Source organism: Schistocerca piceifrons, chromosome 2 (genome assembly GCF_021461385.2).
Source record: "Schistocerca piceifrons isolate TAMUIC-IGC-003096 chromosome 2, iqSchPice1.1, whole genome shotgun sequence".
In the NCBI taxonomy this organism is placed as follows: domain Eukaryota; kingdom Metazoa; phylum Arthropoda; class Insecta; order Orthoptera; family Acrididae; genus Schistocerca; species Schistocerca piceifrons.
The window spans coordinates 252057021-252073816 of NC_060139.1; the positions used below are offsets into that span (position 1 = coordinate 252057021).

General features: G+C 44.5%; 1 protein-coding gene across 1 annotated transcript in view; it reads left to right on the top strand.

Annotated features, from left to right (window-relative positions):
- The first annotated feature begins 452 nt into the window (after positions 1–452).
- The window catches only part of LOC124775299, a 30948-nt gene continuing 14604 nt past the window's right edge, over positions 453–16796 (top strand). Inside the window, exon 1 of the mRNA XM_047250136.1 lies at positions 453–689. Within this exon, the coding sequence (XP_047106092.1) occupies positions 453–689 (237 nt within the window). The remainder of the gene's footprint in view (positions 690–16796) is intronic.

The following is a 16796-nucleotide window of genomic DNA, read 5'->3' on the forward strand; positions in this document are numbered from 1 at the left end:
CCAGTTGGATGTATTTTTCCATTTTTTCTCGTGTTTTCTTTTGTATATTTGTTGTATTGGGTACGGATATTTCGATTAGTTGTGTTAATTTCTTCTTTTTATTGGTGAGTATGATGTCAGGTTTGTTGTGGTGTTGTTTTATGTTATAATGGTTGTGTTCCAGTATAATTTGTATTCATGACTCTCCAGTACATTTTGTGGTGCATACTTGTATGTGGGAACGTGTTTTATTAGTTCATGTTGTATGGCAAGTTGTTGATGTATTATTATTATTATTATTATTATTGCTACATCATCATTTGACCCATCAGTAGCAAGTTAAAAGTGGAGATGATGGCAAGTTATCTTTGAGGGACTGGAGGGGCGGAGGATACACAGCTGATATCCTCCCTCTACCCCAAAAGCCGAACCCTGTATCCGCCTTGTCACGCATTCTGTAATTCTGTACGTTGATGACGACTGAGTACCGCATCCTGTTGCTGGTCAGGGTGCGGGGCGGCGCGATGCTGGACGCGGAGCTGTACGCGGCGCACTGCGCGCCACAGCGGCTGGCGGCCCTGGAGGCGGTGGACGCCGTCTGGCCGCTGCTGCGTTGGCCGCAGGCGGAGGCAGTCCTGTGGGCGGGGCCCCTCCGCCGCAGGCTCACAGTGCTCGACCTGGGCTGCGGCCCGGGGGACACCACTGCCTGGGTGAGTGCTCACACCCTGCTCTTGATCCTACTCCTCCAGCCTCACCCTGCACCTGTAAATCTGTTGGCGGTTGATAGGGGGGAGGGGGTGGCTGACGGGGCAAGGGGGCGGGGTAGCAGTGGCTAAGGGTGGTGGGGATATCCTGTGATAGAGGCCTATCTGCAAAGAACACACAAGAAAGAACAAACTAAGCAGAAACAATAGATCCCTCCAGAGAAAACACTTGTGCCCATTACAGCCATCAGCCACCTTCTGCCCTTTCAAGCAGCAGGACTCTGGGTTGCTCTCCATCAGTGTATTAGAGAATTCATGTCTAAAACTTGAAGACAGGTAATGATACATTTACTAAAACAGTGTCTGGTTTTGTTATGTATGCACCTGTCAACACATTAAAACTAAACACACTTCTTTAACAAAAGTATCTCATTTCCGAAGCTCCTGGATGGGGCAGTGTCTAAATTTCTCTTTCAGAACTTACTATCTCATAAAATCCCTCTCCTACAACTGTAGATAATTTTGTACCTCGTAATGCAACTATATTTCTTACTGCGAAGAGGTCATCTGAGGACCACATTCCAACATCAGTTCTCCGTTCTTTTATTTCCTTCCAGTATGGTTTCATCTGTTATGTTTCTTCTTCCTGTCTTCAGAACATTTCGAACCCGTCTTTTTAGTTATTCTGCCTTGGAATCCTTCCATTTTCGATACTTTCCCCGAAAGGCTTCTGTTTACATCTTCTGTTTTTATATTGTTTCTTCCTAAATCGTTTAAATCCTTTTTTACTTCGTTGAAACAGCTTATTGTGGACTACTTATCCCAAAAATATTATAAAATCTTGTTAGTTAATCTACTGTCTCGCAATCGAAATAAATGTGAAAGAAGCATATATTATTTTGAAACTTCCTGGCAGATTAAAACTGTGTGCCCGACCGAGACTCGAACTCGGGACCTTTGCCTTTCGCGGGCAAGTGCTCTACCAACTGAGCTACCGAAGCACGACTCACGCCCGGTACTCACAGCTTTCCTTCTGCCAGTATCTCGTCTCCTACTTTCCAAACTTTACAGAAGCTTTCCTGCGAACCTTGCAGAACTAGCACTCCTGAAAGAAAGGAGGACCGGGCGTGAGTCGTGCTTCGGTAGCTCACATGGTAGAGCACTTGCCCGCGAAAGGCAAAGGTCCCGAGTTCGAGTCTCGGTCGGGCACACAGTTTTAATCTGCCAGGAAGTTTCATATCAGCGCACACTCCGCTGCAGAGTGAAAATCTCATTCTGGATGCATTATTTTTCTCATTAAACTTCAAATACTTTTTTATATTTTGGTATACAGGGTGATTCAAAAAGAATACCACAACTTTAGGAATTTAAAACTCTGCAACGACAAAAGGCAGAGCTAAGCACTATCTGTCGGCGAATTAAGGGAGCTATAAAGTTTCATTTAGTTGTACATTTGTTCGCCATTTCAGCCAGTAAAGTTTTTGGTCCCTTTTTCTTCGAAGGTGCTACTAACTGGACTACAGTATCTGGAGATGTTAGAGAATTGGCTGTTCCCTCAGCTCGAACAAGAAGCACAACAATTCATATTTCAGCAGGATGGAGCGCCACCACATTGGCACTTATCTGTCCGTAACTACCTGAACGTCAACTACCCGAGGCGATGGATCGGCCGCCAGGCAGCCCGTGACAGAACACTTCATCACTGGCCTCCAAGAAGCCCTGATCCTTACCCCCTGCGATTTTTTCTTATGGGGGTATGTTAAGGATATGGTGTTTCGGTCACCTCACCCAGCCACCATTGATGATTTGAAACGAGAAATAACAGCAGCTATCCAAACTGTTACGCCTGATATGCTACAGAGTGTGTGGAACGAGTTGGAGTATCGGGTTGATATTGCTCGTGCGTCTGGAGGGGGCCATATTGAACATCTCTGAACTTGTTTTTGAGTGAAAAAAACCTTTTTAAATACTCTTTGTAATGATGTATAACAGATTATATTATGTTTCTTTCATTAAATACACATTTTTAAAGTTGTGGTATTCTTTTTGAATCACCCTGTATTTCAGCAGTACTTCGTAGTTTCCAACCTTCTGCTGTGTTTTGTGGTCCTAATATTTCCCTTATAATTCGCCTTTCTAGTACTTCAAATTTATCCACAAAATTATAGTTTAATGCCAGGCATCCGCTTACATATTGGCATTCTGGCTACACTACTATGCTGTAATGCCTTATTTTTCCTTTTTGGATAGGCACTTTTTATAGTAGAAGTCTTTGCTTATATCATATGCTCTCCCCACTTCATGCAACCGTTCCTCTACAGATTTTTCCGAAGCATTTTCTTCGATTACTTCCTATAGATATATGAATTTTTTTTAATCCGATCTATCTGGCTAATATCGGTTTCCTTAACGTTTCTTACAATTTTTTCTGTAGAAATTCGTACGCCAGGTCTGCTGGCTATTTCTTCCAGGATATTTATTTGTGTAACAGCAGATGCCACATTTTCGGAAAGTATAGCAAAATCATCTGCAAATGCAATACAATTGATTTCGATATTTTTTGCTTCCTTTTCCTAACCTTATGGGCGAGATGTTTTCAGTAACTTTTTCGTTCCAAATTCACTGTTTTCTCTAACACTATTAAAAATAATTTAGGCTAGGCCGCCCTTTTGTCGTACCCCTGTTTCAATTTGGAAAGGCTGTGAAATTTCTCCCATAAATTTTACTGTACAGACTGTCTTTTTTTTTTTTTTTTTTTTTTTTTTTTTTTTTTTTTTTTTTTTTTTTTTTTTTTTTTTTGAGGGTTGCCAGTTTAGACATTAAGCCGAATTCTGGAATTACTTTCTCTATAGTTTGTCTATCGACAGAATCAAAAGCCTTTTTGAAATCCACAAACCTATCTACAATTCCTCTGAATTAAGTAATCTGTGGATAATTACTGACTTGAGATGAAATATTTGTTCCGAGCGTGACCTTTCCTTCCTGAAATCGCCTTGATATTCATGTAAATGACTGTCTAGTGTTTCTATTCCCATTAATAAAATCTTGCAAAAATACCTAATACGCTACTGGCAGTGTTATTCCCTAGTCACTATTATTTTCATTGTCATTACATACATCCAAACAATTTTTATTCTGTTAATATCATTTTATTAGTATAAATCGTTAAAATTATTATTCCTGAAGAAAAGTAAACTAAAAAAGGATTATAGTTACAGTAAATTTGTCTGAAGTTTGCCAGAAGGTCCATTAATCGGTTTATATGAATAGATATCAAACTACAGAAAAGCTATAAAAGAAGTGGCGTCTCTTGATGGAGCGGTAACACACAATGACAAAATGTGGTAGCACGTGTTGAGGTTGCTAATGGTCTTGAGCGCTGAAGAAATGCATTCTTTCTGTGACGTTTTGCACATCGGTAAGGAACTCGCATCCAAACGGTCACACACCTATTCTAGGTGTCGTGAAAGAAGTTAAATCAAAAGTACATAATAACTTGCTCTTGACTCACTACGAACACAAACTATATCTAAAAGTGTTGAAGACAGAAGCCATAAAATATTCATGTGCTGCACAAAAGTGCGCAATGATTTATCACCACACAGCGTTTGATACCAGTCTACAGCAGCCCGTCTTATTGGGATGTATAGTACCCATGACCTAATAGACTGACATGGTTCAGCTGTTAATTCATTCAAGAATGACTTCATGTAGAATTCAAAATATTAGAAATGCACCGCTTATAGCTCCATATGTCCTATTTATTACAAGAGACAAAGTATATCGATCACTATTGGTGTTACAGTTGTTAATATCTTCTGACGTAATGACATCGTATTCGTCGTCGTCGTCCGTTATTCTTCAGCTAGTCAGGCCGCATGCAATAGAAATACTGAGAAAAAGGGACAGTTTCAGGTTATATCCAGATTATGTCCAAAGCCATCTGCGAATGACGATGAGCTAAATACCACAAGCTCTGTCTGCGAGTCTGGGGGTTAGGATAGGACTGAGGTATTCTTGCCTGTCGTAAGAGGAGACTAAAAGGAGTCCCACACATTTCAGCCTTTATGTGATGCCCCCTGTAGGGTTTGACCTCAATTTTACAAAATTTTCGCCGCTAAGAGCGAGCCAGTTAGGGAAGGGCTTCTTACGCTGTGCATCGTGTCCATCACTCTGAGACCTATCGCATCCTTCGTCGACGTGGATCTGCACTTCCGCTCAGTCTCCAACTGTAGGGCGAGGACACCCCCCTGGGTGCGTTTTCCTCCATCCTCTGTGCAGTATCGCTTTCTGCACTGTCGACGGTAATGGAGTATTTAGCTCGTTGGTGCCTGATATCCAGCACGGTAGCCAGTCCGTCGTGGTGGCGCCGCCATGTACCCTGTTCGTTGGAGCCCCCTGACCACACAGGGATCGCTCTGCTGAGACCTGCGCCGTAAATTCCCCATGTATGCCAAGGAGTAGATGCCCATCACCCTGGGGCATCGGAACTCCTGGCAATGGTCAACCTGCTGTGGCTGGGTGGCACCTGTGGGAAGGACCCCTGGTTGGAGTGTGGCATCAGGGCGGATGACATAACATGAAGCGTAGTACGTCACCTCTTGCTAGGGGTCCGCCGCCAGCAGTCTCTCAGCGAGCAAAGTCTAACTTCAATGGCAATAAATATGATTCCAAATCGTTCCCCTCCCTGGCCACACCATGGGAGGAACACCAGGCTAAGGATGGCAGTGAACCTTATTCGCCCTAGTGCCTCATATGTAAAAGAGTTTATGGAAATATTTCATGTTCATGAAGCCCCAGTTTTCTGTGGAGCATTTGGAGGACAAGTTTGGGGAGGTGGAGGGCTTCTCAAAAATGCATTCAGGGTTGGCCTTGATCAAAATAGCATCCTCTGCCCAGTCACGGCCACTGCTCGCCTGTGACAAGATAGTGATGTTTTGGTAAATATTGTCCAGGGAATCGTATTTCACAGGGACCTTGTTTTGCAGTCTAACGATAAACTGCATGCGAATTTAAAGCGGCGAGGTGTCCATTTCGTCCAGCGGGTCCACCGGGCTCTGAGGGATAACCAGGTTGCCACTAGTGCCTTCATCTTGGCGTTTGAGGGACACACATTATCCGAGAAGGTCAAGATGATGGTCTACCGCAGTGATGTAAAGCCATATATCCCTCCGCCAATTCTGTGCCTTAAGTGCTGGAAGTTCGACCATAAGTCTTCCCACTGTACATCTAGAATCAATTTTCGGGATTGTGGACGTCATTGACATCACAATACGCCCTGTGCCCCGCCTCCCATCTGTGTCAACTGTGGAGAGCACCACTCGCCTTGCTCGCCAAACTACAGGAGTCTCCAGAAAGAAAGGAAAATAATGGAATAAAAGGCCCTGCACCGACTGACCTACACTGAGGCTAAGAGGAAACGTGAGAGGTTACATCCTGCATATATCACATCAACCTACGCCACTGCTACAACGGTTCTACTATCTTTCATTCCACCGCACACAGTTGACTCTCAGAGCTGTCAGACTCCATCTGGCCCTTTGATGGTGGGGGTGGGGGTACTTGCCTCCCTGTTGGTCCTGCACAACCTACTTCAGCTTCAAGAACCCGCCCCCAACCATTGGTGACATCAATTCCCACTCCTCAGCCAGAGAAGTATAAGTCTTCTTTGGCTCCTCTCGCCAGGAAGGGATCCCTTGGGTCACACTCCCTTTCCAGGTTCCTACCAGTGGCAAAGCCGATACCTGCCAGTGGCTGAAGCAACCACAGGTAGTTGGTCTTAGGGCTTCACTGTCATCCTCAGTCGCTGAGACTGAATCAGTGAAGCCCTCCCAGCCAGACAAACCAAAGGAGCAGTGAGAGAAAACTAAAAAGTAAAAGACCCCCAAGAACCAAGGCACTGCAGTGGCGCCGCCGCCGCCGCCGCCGCCGCCGCCACAACCTACAAGCTCTTCCTCTGAGGAGGAGGAGGAGATTCTGGCGTCCGCTGGGGACCTAGATCTCGCCAGATCCTCAGACACAATGGATGCAACCTGCTCAGCCAATAAGCGGTGGCAGCAGGTGACTGAGGCGTAACCTGTCTCATTGAATGTTCCATGCCTCCCCAGTCTCACGATGACATCATCTTCCAGTGGAACTGCGGCGGTTTTTCCCACCACCTGGCTGAGCCATGGCAACTGTTAAACTTTACACCTGCTTTCTGCATTTCCATCCAGGAAACCTGGTTTCTGCCAATGTATATCCCTGCCCTCTGCAGCTATAAGGGATACTACAGGAACTGTAGTGCCTATAATAGTGTCAGGTGGAGTTTGCGTTCATGTCCTAAACTCAGTCTGTAGTGAACATGTGCCCCTTCTAACACCTCTTGAAGCTGTGGCTGTCAGAATAAGGACAATGCAGGAAATGACTGTCTGCAACGTATATCTTCCTCCAGATGGTGCAGTACTCCTGAATGTATTAGCTGCACTGATTGATCAACTCCCTAAACCTTTCCTACTCCTGGGAGATTTTAATGCCCATAACCCCTTGTGGGGTGGTACCATGCGTACCGGCTGAGGCAGAGATGCCGAAACTTTACTGACACAATTTGACCGCTCCCTCTTAGATACTGGGGTCGCCAGACATTTCAGTGTGGCTCATGGTAGTTTCTAGGCCATTGATTTATCAATTTGCAGCCCAGGATTTCTCCCATCTATCCACTGGAGAGCACATGATGACCTGTGTGGTAGTGACCACTTCCCCATCTTCCTGTCACTGCCCTGGCGTCAGGCACACGGATGCCTGCCCAGATGGCTTTAAACAATGCGAACTGAGAAAACCTCTGCTGTCACTGTTGAATCTCCTCACTTGGGAGCATCGATGTGATTGTTGAGCAGGTGACAACAATCTTTTGTGGCAGAAAACACTATCCCCCGCTCTTTAGGATGCCCCAGCGAAAGGCAGTCCCTTGGTGGTCGCTGGAAGTCGCTGAAGCAATTAAGGAGCGTCGGCGAGCTCTACAGCAGCATAACCGGCACCCTTCCGTGGAGCACCTCTTAGCCTTTAAATGGCTCCCTGCTCGCGTTCGCCAACTTATCAAACGACGGAAGCAGGAGTGTTGGGAGAGATATCTTGTCCATTTGGTGCCATACATCAACCTTCCCAAGTCTGGGCAAGGATATAACTTGATTTCGGGTGGCAGACCCCAACAGGTGTTTCTGGTGTTAACATAAATGGCGTGTTATCTACCGACACAATCGCCATTGCCGAGCACCTTGCTGAACACTGTGCTCTAGCCTCTGTGTCGGAGAATTACCACCCAGCCTTTCACACTCTCAAATGGTGGCTGAAAGGGAAAAATCCTCTCGTTCACTAAACGCCACAGTGAATCCTATAACGCCCCATTTACAGAGTGGGAGCTCCTCAGTGCCCTTGCACCTTGCCCCGACACTGCTCCTGGCCCAGATCGGATCCACAGTCAGATGATTAAACATCTCTCATCTGACTACAACCGACATCTCCTAGTCATCTTCAACTGGACTGGTGTGATGGCGTCTTTCCATCGCAATGGCGGGAGAGCACCATCATTCCAGTGCTCAAACCCGGAAAGAACCCACAGGATGCGGATAGCTATCGGCCCATCAGCCTCACTGGGACCAACGTTCTTTGTAAGCTGCTGGAACGTGTGTGTGTCGGTGGTGGGGTTGGGTCTTGGAGTAGTGTGGACTACTGGCTCCATGTCAGCGCAGCTTCCGCCAGGGTCGCTCTACCACTGACAATCTTGTGACCCTCGAGTCTGCCATCTGAACAGTCTTTTCAAGACTCAAACATCTGGTTGCAGTCTTTTTTTATTCAGGAAAAGCGTATGACACGACCTGGTGACATCATATCCTTGCCACATTGTATGAGTGAGGTCTCCGAGCCTGCTCCCGATTTTTACCCAAATTTACTGTCTCTTCGTACTTTCCATTTCCAAATTGGTGCTTCCCATAGTTCACTTCATATCGAGGAGAATGGGGTCATTTAGGGCTCTGTATTGTATTTCTATTTGTTGTAGCCATTAATGATCAGCAGATGTAGGGCCGTCCGTCTCACCTTCTGTGTATGTAGACGACTTCTGCATTTCGTACTGCTCCACCAGTACTGGTGTTGCTGAGCGGCGCCTACAGGGAGCCATCCACAAGGTGCTGTCATGGGCTATAGATCACAGCTTCCAGGTTTCGGCAGCAAATTCGCGTGTTATGCGCTTCTGTCGGCGTCGTACCGTTCATCCAGAACAAGAACTTTACCTTAATGACGATCCATTCACTGTTGTGGAGTCATATCGATTCTCAGGACTGGTTTTCGACGCCAGATTGACTTGGCTTCCACACCTTCGTCAGCTGAAGCGGAAGTGCTCGCAGCACCTCAATGCCCTCCGCTGCCTGAGCAACACCAACTGGGGTGCACAACGCTAGACGATGCTGCAGCTCTACAGAGCCCTTGTTCAATCCTGCTTTGACTACGGGAGTCTGGTTTACGGTTGGTTCGGCGGCGCCCTCAGCGTTGCGTTTGCTCGACGCAGTGCACCATAGTGGCGTTCGCCTAGCGACAGGAGCTTTTAGGACTAGTACGCTGACCAGCGTCCTGGCGGAGGCCGGAGTCCTTCCATTGAAGGTTAGGCTTGCTCATCTGCTCGCCATTTATGTTGCACACGTCCGTAGTTCTCCTGCGCATCCGAATTACCGTCTCCTTTTCCCACCCACGGTGGTTCATCTCCCACATCAGCAGCCCAGGTCAGGGCTTCCAATAGCAGTTTATGTCCGACCCCTTCTTTCTGAACTGGAGTCCTTGCCTCTACCACCTATACTTGAGGTCCAATCACGTACACCTCCATGGGGTACACTTAGACCGCGGCTTTGCCTGGACCTTTCACATGGCCTTTAGGACTCAGTTAACCCCGTGGCTCTGCTGTCACTGCCTCTCGATTCTTGACATGTACTGAGGCCATGAAGTGTTTTACACCGACTGCTCGAAGGCTGACGATCACGTCGGCTTAGAGTATGTCCATGGAGCACATATTGAACAGCAATCGTTGCCCAATGGCTGCAAGTTTCCACTGACGAGCTGGTGGCTATATCTCGTGCTCTTGAGCACATCCGATCATGCTCTGGGGAGTCATTTCTTCTCTGTACTGACTCCTTGAGCAGTCTACAAGCTATCTATCAGTGCTACCCTCGCCATCCTTTGGTAGCGTCCATGCAGAAGTCCATCTATGCCCTAAAACGGTCCTGTCGTTCAGTGGTGGTTGCGTGGACCCCACGCCACGTCGCAATCCCAGGAAATGAATTTGACAGGCTGGACAAACAGGCTACACAGAAACCGCTTCTGGAGATCGGCATCGCTGTAACTGACCTGCGATCATTATTACACCGCAAGGTTTTCCAGCTTTAGGAGACGGAATGGCATAATCTCAGTACGCACAACTGTGTACCCTTAAGGAGGCTATGAATGTGTGGAAGACATCCATGCGGGCCTCTCTGTGACTCTGTGGTTCCCTACCGGTTCCACATTGGCCATACATGGCTAACACATGGCTGCCTCCTCCGTCGCGAGGACCCACCTCGGTGTCACTGTTGCTCACATATGACTGTCGTCCACATCTTGCTAGACTGAGCACATTTAGCCGCTCTGTGGCTACCTTCGCTGTTGGGCGACAACGCCTCAACAGCAGATTTAGTCATGAGGGATTTTTATCGGACCATCTAAGGGCGGGCATTTAGCCATCTCTCAGAGGCTGCCACCCTCCCTCCATTGTAATTGTATCGCAATCTCTTTGCATTTGTCTTGGTGCTCGTCTTTTCGCTACATGTGTTCATCTGGCTTTGTGTTTTTGGGGTGGACACTTTGTGTTGGAGAGTGGCTGGCTCATCCTCTTTTATTATTGTGATCAGCCAGCCCAGACCATATGCTCCATGTTTTAATACCTTTTCCACTTTTCCACTATTCCTTGTGGTGTGTGTTTTCCCCGTTCCTTGTTCGTTCCATTCGTGTTCTTTTTAGGTGGGGTGTTTGGTGTTTTTGTACCTTGAGCCTTGCTTGCGTCAGAGAGAGAGACTGATGACCACGTAGTCTGGTCCCTTTATACCCCAAACCAACCAACCAATACCACAATCGGAAAATCTGACGGACGTAACCTAAGCTAGAATCCAGCGAACGATACAACCCTAGCGAATACTGCTAGCCCATAATACTTCTGCGGTACCCCAATTTGGAATGTTTCCACTTAAAACTATGATATGGACCATTACTGAAAATAAACAACATTCCCCCCTCCCCAGATTCATATGCAGTCAACATTAGACCACTGTCATATCCGAACGCCCCACAAATCTGAATACCGCGCGATTTACCAGGCGCCCCACATGGAGATACCCAACGAAGCCACTTTTAAACTGGCAGTTGCGTATAATGCTGTCCCTGACGAGTACGTCACATGTCCGTATCCTTCATTGATCACTGGACACACTCTTTATCATGCTTGATAGCAACACTAAACACGAAGAACACAAACGCAATCTGTCGGCCGTTCTGTATCCAACAGAATTCCATACCCGCCTATGGAGTGTACGCGTAAGAAGTACCACTGACATTGGACTTATCTTTTGGGTGTTTCACTTTGTCACACAATGTAGAGGAAATATGTATGCTACCATGAGACCAACCCTCTTAAATTGCTTTGAAATGAAGTTTTCTAGTAAAGGCATCCGAAAAAGGAAACAAATCAGAAAATTGAGATTTCTGTATTGTGTCGAGTGAGAGCTGAGCCTGTCATGCAACTAAAGCTACCGGTCGTAATAAAAACCTTCGGTAGTTCCGCGGTTTCAATGCATCTACCTTTACAATGAATAGCCAGAAGCTTAAGTTCAAGATGGTGAGTTCACCTATCTTTAATCACGTCCTTCAGATCCTACCGATAATGAACAGGTCTTTCACTATATAATAATGTTCGCTCAAAGATATTTAGTACGGACATATGCGGAGCTTAGCAGTTTTCACTACTGAAAATACACTCAGTAAAGACGAAGTATCATTTTCTCACACGTAGTAGTTACGTAAAAAAAGTCACAGAACAGTTACTGTGCACTGAGATAACTCAAGGGACAGCGATATATTCGTACACAGATGGCGACATTATCGCGTACACAAGGTATAAAAGGGCAGTGCGTTGGCGGAACTGTCATTTGTAATCAGGTGCTTCATGTGAAAAGATTTCCGGCGTCATTATGCCCTCACGACGGGAATTAAGACTCTGAAAGCGGAATGGTGGTTGGTGCTCGATGCGTGGGATATTCCATTTCGGAAATGGTTAGGGATTTCAGTATTCCGAGAGTCATATTATCAAGAGTGTGCCCAGTAGAAGAAACTTCAGGTATTACCTCTCACCACGGATAACACAGTGGTCGACGACCTTCATTACACGACCAACAGCAGCGGCGTTTCTGTAGAGTTGTCAAGGCTAACAGAGAACCAGCACTGCCTTAAATACCCACAGAAATCAATGTGGGACGTACGACGAACGTATCCGTTAGGACAGCGAGACGAAATTTGGTGTTAATGGATTATGGCAGCAGACGACCGAGGCAAGTGCCTTTGCTAGGAGCACGACATCACTTGCAGCGCTTCTCCTGGACTCATGACCATATCGGTTGGGCCCTACACGAATGGAAACCATGGCCTGGTTCAATGAGTCCCGATTTCAGTTGGTAAGAACTGATGGTAATGCCAGTGTGTGGCGCAAACCCGACTGAGCCATAGACCCAAGTTGTGAACAAGGCACCGTGCAAACTGGTGTTGGCCCCAGAATGGTGTGGGTGTGTTTACATTAAGTGGACTGGGTGCTCTGTTCTAGCTAAAGTGATCGTAGAGTGGAATTTATTATGCTCGGCTGTTTGCAGTCCATCTGCAGCTCTTAAACGACGATGTCATGTCACAGGCCACAGTTGTTCCCGACTGGTTTAAAGAACATTCGGGACAATTCGAGAAAATGATATGGCCAACCATCGAACACTTATGGGACACAATCGGGAGGTCAGTTCATGCAAAAAAATCCTGCACCAGCAACACCTTCAAAATTATGGAGGCTGTAGAGACAGGGAACTTCAAACGACTTGAGTCCATGCCACATCGATTTTTTGCACTACACCTGGCAGAAAAAGGCCAGACATCATATTAGGAATGTCCCATGACGTTTGTCATCTTATTGGAATTAGAAATATTATTCGAACGAAAATACGAATTTTGATGTCTTACTCATAATTATAAAATGTTCTCAACCTAAATTAAACGGAGTGTTCTCGAGCCTGGGTTAAAGTACAGACCAGATAGCCTGAAGCTATAGCAAAACAAGACTAGGAGCAGAATGAACAGAATGAACAGACTGCGAGCAGAATGAATGAATATTAAGGGTAGACCGAGCAGAATGAAGACTGAAACGGTGCGAGTGTTGGCCTTATAAAGACGTCGTTCCAGCATGTTGTTAAGCGTTTTTATATAGGGAAGAATGTTTGCCTTTCTCTGGCTGACGAGACTGATTTTACTGTGTTTATATACTATTCCTTACGAGCAACCTCTATTAATCATCAGCAATTTTTGCTTACGCATTTTGGAATCATGGGTTTGTGACTATGGGAATAATCTTGTACATTGAAAGTTATTAAAATTTAGTAATTTTTAATTAGTTTTTGTTGCTCGTCAATACTGGCTTCAGGAAAATCATGCGATCAAAAGTGTATCACCAGATTCCGGATATATACAGTAATTTTCCTATAAATTGTACCGAAAATCTAGACCAGGTGAAGTCTTTAACAGTATCATTTAAATCTTTGGGAATGGAAGAGAATGTAGATGAAGATGAAGATGAAATGGGACGTACGATACTGCTTGAAGAGCTTGACAGAGCACTGAAAGACCTGAGTCGAAACAAGGCCCCGGGAGTAGACAACATGCCATTAGAACTACTGACGGCCTTGGGAGAGCCAGTCATGACAAAACTCTACCATCTGGTGAGCAAGATGTATGAGACAGCCGAAATTCCCTCAGACTTCAAGAAGAATATAATAATTCCAATCCCAAAGAAAGCAGGTGTTGACAGATGTGAAAATTACCGAACTATCAGTTTAATAAGTCACAGCTGCAAAATACTAACGCGAATTCTTTACAGACGAATGGAAAAACTGGTAGATGCCGACCTCGGGAAGATCAGTTTGGATTCCGTAGAAATGTTGGAACACGTGGGGCAATACTGACCCTACGACTCATCTTAGAGGAAAGATTAAGGAAAGGCAAACCCACGTTTCTAGCATTTGTAGACTTAGAGAAAGCTTTTGACAATGTTGACTGGAATACTCTCTTTCAAATTCTAAAGGTGGCAGGGATGAAATACAGGGAGCGAAAGGCTATTTACAATTTGTACAGAAACCAGATGGCAGTTATAAGAGTCGAGGGTTATGAAAGGGAGCAGTGGTTGGGAAGGGAGTGAGACAGGGTTGTAGCCTCTCCCCGATGCTATTCAAAAAGAAAAATTCGGAGTAGGTATTAAAATCCATGGAGAAGAAAAAAAACTTTGAGGTTCGCCGATGACATTGTAATTCTGTCAGAGACAGCAAAGGACTTGGAAGAGCAGCTGAACGGAATGGACAGTGTCTTGAAAGGAGGGTATAAGATGAACACCAACAAAAGCAAAACGAGGATAATGGAATGTAGTCGAATTAAGTCGGGTGATGCTGAGGGAATTAGATTAGGAAATGAGACACTTAAAGTAGTAAAGGATTTTTACTATTTGGGGAGCACAATAACTGATGATGGTCGAAGTAGAGAAGATATAAAATGTAGACTGGCAATGGCAAGGAAAGCTTTTCTGAAGAAGAGAAATTTGTTAACATCGAGTATTGATTTAAGTGTTAGGAAGTAGTTTCTGAAAGTATTTGCATAGAGTGTAGCCGTGTACGGAAGTGAAACATGGACGATAAATAGTTTGGACAGGAAGAGAATAGAAGCTTTCGAAATGTGGTGCTACAGAAGAATGTTGAAGATTAGATGGGTAGATCACATAGCTAATGAAGAGGTATTGAATAGAATTGGGGAGGAGTTTATGGCACAACTTGACAAGAAGGGACCGGTTGGTAGGACATGGTCTGAGACATCAAGGGATCACCAGTTTAGTATTGGAGGGCAACGTGGCGTGGAGGGTAAAAATCGTAGAGTGAGACAAAGAGATGAATACACTCAGCAGATTCAGGATGATGTAGGGTTCAGTAAGTACTGGGAAATGAAGCTTGCACAGGATAGGGCAGCATGGAGAGCTGCATCAAACCAGTCTCAGGACTGAGGACAACAACAACAACGACACATCTTTTAAACTAATTAGGTTTGGGCTAATGCAAATGTTATTGAATTGAGTATAACTAGACTTTTGATTTGAAAGTGGTCTTTCCTTCTGCATATATCTGTTAATTTGTAAGTTATCCCCTAAGCCTAGAGGTGAGAATTTTTCTAGTTGCAGTAACTTTTAATGCCATTTCTGATGAAAGTAATTCTCATTGCAATCAGGACAACAAACTGAATGCTGTAAGTTATGTAGGGGACGTTTTCTACAATTTTGATAATTTGCATAACATACTGAATGTAGAAACTTTAACATCGGAATTTTGTAAAGGTCAGCGAAAATTTTGTATAGACCTTAATACCTGAAATATGAGGCATACAAAATACGGTGGCGGGATTCAACCAGTTTTGTCACAGTCATAAACAGTGAAAATTGTAAGGTTCTGCACATGAGTACTAAAAACATTCATTGAATTTCCGTTATAGATATATAAGAATTTTAAAAGCAGACACTTCAACTAAGTACTTTGGGATAGAGCTGCACCCTACCAAAAGTTCGTAGTTTTGGTACACAAAATAAATGTCGTAGTAAATGGTAGTCTCTCGGTAGTACTGGTAGAATTCGTAGGAAAGAAACAAATGGATGTTCAAAAGAAAAAAGCCGACTACTTCTTTCACTTTTGTTTGGTTGTTTTGCATATAATTGGAACCGCACATGATTCAACGTTAGTCCGTTGCGTATTTTATATCCTTAGAGAATATAAATTGCATTTTATAAGTAAGAATAGTTATTTCATTGGGTAACTTTCGCACTTTTATGTGACAAAACGAAATACTTTTGAGTATCAACTGTGCTTCATACGTCTGTAAGTATAATTTTCACACAGAAACAAAAATATATACAATTTTTATTTTGTACTCAGTTAAATCTTGTTCATCATAATCAAAGGCAAGAGCTTTGTTATTGATATATGCAAAGTTGTTCATATAAACAGGACCATGTTTTGTGTAAGTTCGAAGTACTGAAGCGCTGTTTGATCCGTCTTTTATGTTTCCTTTTTGTGGAGGAAATGGCATCGTTTTCTTTCTTATAACAGCATCCCTCTGTTTCACGTCAAGAATCAATTATTTTCGAATAAAACATGAATTAAATGTAGACTGTTTGGATTGGTATAAACATTGTTTATTTTAAGTAAAAGACAGGAGGATGAGTATGTAGAACAAAAATGTGTTGCAGGTTACCCAGACCTTTATGTATCCTGCGTTTCTAGACGGGTTACTGCTTTCTGTTTTAGGGGAATGTAGTGAAACACTGATCGAATTTGTAAAGAAAGCGATCGTTGTGCGTTAGCACCAGACTGGTATGCAACACATCCAAGATACGTGGGTACTGCCGTAACCGTCCAAAGCTACAGGACAAACTACGGTAGTCTTCTCTTATGTACGGTAGTTTCGCGACTTTACGTACGGATTGCAATTACGAAAGCTGAAATCGGGAACATAGCTTAGAAAGCGTTATGGGAAGGTTAACTGAAGACTGTTTCATTGGCGGTGCTACAGATCTACTAGACTGCCTACACTGGGCTTCTCCATCCTCTTCTTGGGTATTGCTGCACAGTGTGGGACCTTACCAGATAGGATTGATGGAGGACATCGGGAAAGTTCAAAGGACATCTCATTCTGTATTACCACGACATAGTGTCAGACATGAGAGTTGAAGTGGCGACCACTAAATCAAAATTGGTTTTCATTGCATTGCTTTCCACCTAG